Source organism: Cyprinodon variegatus, unplaced genomic scaffold (assembly GCF_000732505.1).
Source record: "Cyprinodon variegatus isolate N-32 unplaced genomic scaffold, C_variegatus-1.0 Scaffold769, whole genome shotgun sequence".
NCBI classification, from domain to species: domain Eukaryota; kingdom Metazoa; phylum Chordata; class Actinopteri; order Cyprinodontiformes; family Cyprinodontidae; genus Cyprinodon; species Cyprinodon variegatus.
In genome coordinates this window covers 22,828-27,316 of record NW_015151222.1, presented here as the reverse complement: position 1 = coordinate 27,316, position 4,489 = coordinate 22,828, and the positions used below count along the sequence as shown (strand labels likewise).

General features: G+C 38.6%; 1 protein-coding gene across 1 annotated transcript in view; it reads left to right on the top strand.

Annotated features, from left to right (window-relative positions):
• The window catches only part of LOC107098323 (ecto-NOX disulfide-thiol exchanger 1-like), a 162,891-nt gene extending 158,614 nt beyond the window's left edge, over window positions 1-4,277 (top strand). Inside the window, exons 13-14 of the mRNA XM_015395949.1 lie at window positions 588-673; window positions 3,505-4,277. Coding sequence (XP_015251435.1) covers window positions 588-673; window positions 3,505-3,636 — 218 coding nt within the window. The 3' untranslated portion in view covers window positions 3,637-4,277. The remainder of the gene's footprint in view (window positions 1-587; window positions 674-3,504) is intronic.
• The last annotated feature ends 212 nt before the right edge of the window (window positions 4,278-4,489 follow it).

Here is a 4,489-nt window from a genome sequence, read left to right as displayed (position 1 = left end):
GCCCCCCCACTCTTACCCTTTACTTCTCCTCCAGTGCTGTTGTTCCATGTGAGCAGGCCTGGTGGAAGGAATTGAATTAGGGCCTGTCTGTAATTGCCAGCCTCGCCACATAAATCAAGGAAATAAATATTGGGCTTGCAGGATCCCCCAGAGGGACTCCACTCTATTTCCTAACCCTCCAACCCCGAATCCCCCCCTTCCCTTCCTCTGCATGACTGCTTACTTCTGCAGGACCTCTCAGAGGTAATCAACTTGAGAGCTCCTTCTGCTCTGGCCAGCATTTTTTATGGGGGCCTTGCTGCTGCTTGTTTACAACGCAGCCCTTCATGAGGATGCAGCATGGCTGCTCTGCTGGAGCCTGAAACTTTACATCTAATATCCAGCCTGGCTCAGCTTTCCTTCTCTGTCGTGCTTCTCTACTAGCTGTATATAACTGCAGAGTTTGTGCTCATAAATTGCAACTAACCATGAGTATCAGGGTTGATTTTATCCTGTAACAGTTTCAATATTTGGGATTAACAGATGGTCTCTGTTGCTTTGTTAGCAAAAAAGTGTCTTATATTTAAAAATTTTTTTTCGTTCTCTAGGTATTATATCCACGTTCCTCCACGTCCATCCATTTGGGGCCAATCTTGAGTATCTTTGGTCGTACATACAACGGCTGGACTCAAAGGTAACAAGACCAGGCAGCTTTTTATTCTCTGTGAAAAAGTTACTAAACACAACATCCTAAAAACATAGGTAACAACCAGATTGAAATGTTTTCAGATAACAAAGAACAATCAGACTGTACTGGTTGTTTCTTTTATATGGAGATAAGTAGTTGGAATAAGACTTATTGTAATCGAAATTAAATGTGCCACGTAAACATGTGTACTCATGAGAGCTTTCGTCATTCAGAATAAATTGCTAAATCCCACCCCAAAATTTCAGTCCCCAATTTCAATATTACAAATGACATGTTTGCAGGAAGCAAGGATTTTTACTACGATTTACTATTTATTCTGATTAATAATGTTAATGGAAGCCTATGAATTCAGTTTGACAAAATAAGAATAAAAGAGTTATCAAGTCACTTATGCCAGAGAAATATTATTTCAAAAAACAAAAAAACTAGATTCTTATTTTATTGTAAACCGTATTTATCACAAACATGTCAAGTTGTATTTTATTCAAAATAGAAATCTTCTTGCTTCTCCTGCCACTAAAATAAACTTAAATACTGATTATGCAGTTATATATATGTTTATGGTTGTAAGGGTTTCTGTCAGATTAATTAATACTGTAGTACTGTTTTACCACCTAGACTCCAATAAAAATATCAATAATTTCCTTTAGCTTTCATTGCATTTCAGCAGATCACTAATCTTCTGTTCTCTTTTCACCACTGGGAGCCCAACAAACTGATATCTGCTGGTTAAGCTGTGGGGCCATCTGCTCAGTCAGTTCCATGCCTAACAGACGTGCTGCTCGTAATTTGTCAGTTGTAGTTTTAAAACATGGCTTCTTTAATGTGAATGATGAGTTTTGGTGCTTTAGTTCCCACATCATGACTGTTATTCATTTCTCACATGTAGACATATTTAGTCAGCTTGACTTCTCTTTATTGTTAGCAAACGAAGGGCTTCCTAAGCCAGTGTAGATGTTACTTCCAAATTAAGGGAAATAGTTTTTGAACCATCCCTAGAGCTGCTCCAGTAAGAGCCCAAATCATCAATGACAGCAGCCAAAGGTTTCTGTCACACCCTTCTGGAGTTTGTTGGAATAATCTGTGGGTGGAATAATGGATGGAACATCCTTACATGTCTTCATTCAATATGTTTTAGTTGCTGAAAAATACACGTTATATCAATTCAATTCATTTTATTTATATAGCGCCAATTCACATCATGTCATCTCAAGGAAATTTACAGAGACAACTCAACCAGATCGTACAGTCAGATTGGTTCAAAGTTTTCTATATAAGGAAAACTAGTTGATTGCATTGACTCATTGACTCCCTCACAGCAACCATGCTTTTAGCGATAGTGGAAAGAAAAAACTCCCTTTCCCGGAAGAACCAGCAGAACCAGGCTCAGTGTGAGCGGCCATCTGCTGAGGCCGACTGGGGTTCAAGGAGACAGAAGCAGAGATACATAAAGCAATTGTCAACTAGCTCCACAGGCGGCCCCATCCAGGAAACAAACAGCCAGGCAGACGAGCTCTGAGCCATCTCCCATGTCAGAGGATGACAGACGCATCCAGTTAGTCACAGTCAGAGAAACAGGACTACACTGAAAAACAGGCCAAGATCCAACATCTATAAACAAAATTATTTATGGAAGCAGCACAGCTGATGGAGGATGGTGTCAACCAGCCAACCAGGAACAAACTAGGCGAAGCTACTATGAGAAAAAGCAGAGAGAGCATAATGTTAGAGATTGAATTAATACATTTACAGAGTGGGAGAATAGAGATAGAATAAAGCAGAATGATAGAAAAGGGTCCCAATGTCCTCCAGCAGTCTAAGCCTATAGCAGCATAACTATTAAGATAAGTCAGGATAACCTGAGCCACTCTAACTATAAGCTTTATTAAAAAATGATTCTCTATCATTTGCAATTCGAGTTTCTACATATGAATACATCTAAGTGCATATTAGGCACGAAGGAAATACGATTTGTTTGTTATAGTTATAAACAATGTAGCATAAATTAAAATCTAAAGCACAACTTTTTATCAACAGGTGAATGGGTTTATGAATGGTTGTATAAGTATTTTGAAAACAGAGAAGCAAAATAAAGTGCTATACAACTACAGACCATTTAGAATTCGACCATGCAGACAGTTGTTGCTACAAAATTACAAAAATTCTGAGCTTTTTTTTCTTATTTATTGCAACTGTAAATTATTTATCAACAGTATAAAGTATATCATTTAGAATAATATTTATATATTTTCTTTTATAAAATGGACCAATAGGATTTTTTCTTTTTTTTGCAAAAAATCAACTAAGTAGTTTTTACTTGAAGTAGGATTTTGCTAGGGAAATTTTTACTGTTCTTGCTTTTTGCTCTCTTTGAACTGCACATGAATCAGATAATCTACAGGCGCATTGAAAGCAAGCTGCAGAGAAGGAGCATGAACTCATAAATGTGACGCATTGGGAGCCTGTGGTATTAAATCTACATCATAATATGTGAGGAGAGTAGTTTACATACATGTGTTTTTAAATAAAACTGCTTTTATGGTTATTTATTACATGTCTGCACTTTTGTCAGAAGTTCTTAGCTGCAGATACATTTTAAAATGTTGGTGAAAACATTGTGATGGCAGGCTGCAGTTTTTGTTTGACCTAAATCTATAGGCTACATTGTCTTTAAATTGTTGAGCAGAAGTTACATTTTTAGAAGGTTACTTTTAAAGTTTAGAGCAGTTAACATTTTAAAATTCTTCTTTATTTCCGTTGCTGCTTCGATTCCCCTCATGGACTGTTTTCTTGCATTCTTTGCTAACCTCTTCCAGGTGTCTGCCAGCGAACTGGAGCGTCTCATGGTGCGTCTGCCCACTATGTTCCGGCAGGAGCTGAGCGGCGTTGGCGCAACGTTGGAGAAACGGTGGAAGTTCTGCGGCTTTGACAGCCTCAGCTCGGCGTGACGTAGGGAGGGTGCACACACACAGAGGAAGGACCTTTATTAAACCAGTTTGTGTGCGTGTGTGCCTACCTCTTAACTCAATACTCAGTCGAGCACTGGAACTCATGGACTAGACAAACACTGAAGCCTGAGAGAAGCTTGTGGAGCTTCAGGGGGAATTGCTGTTTTATAACAAAGCCCACCGGGACACAAAAGCTCTGAGGCCGTTCTGTTGGAGATGCCAAGGCTGTCTTTCCTTTGAAGCTTCCTGGGACGTGAAGCATGTCTACAGGAACACCATCCACAGAATTATGAACCGATAATCCGGCATACCAAAGTCAACCCTTCAGAGATTATGTTTGTTGGTCACCAGATTACAGGTTTCAGGTCTCCTGGTGAACCATGTTTGCAGCACTGGTAGATCAGATCTGGGATTGCTCTGGAAACTGTTATACTTTTGTCTTCATTTTGCAAACATTCACTGGTACCTTTGCTGAAGAGCTGGTAGCAGGTTCTAATTAAGCTACTGCCATGCTTCCTAAAGTTGTCAAGAGTTGAGGGACTTTTCCTTTTTAATAAATGACGGTTTGGATCTGCAGTGATCTGTCAGCTGCATATATTTATTTGTTTGAATTGTAATGGTCCTTCTGACTGCATTTCCATCTAGATTTGTGCATTTTAATGCATTTTTGATGTTTAAGTGGTCGAAGTGCTGAAAACATTAAAGACTTTTAAAGTAATTTTTTTATCCTTTTGCTGAATTTGTTTATGAGTTTTCATCTGATTTAATGACACACAGCAGAATTCATTGCAGTTGGATCAACACAGCATCTCAAGTACAGTAAATACTGCAAAGGAAAATGTTTTAATATTTA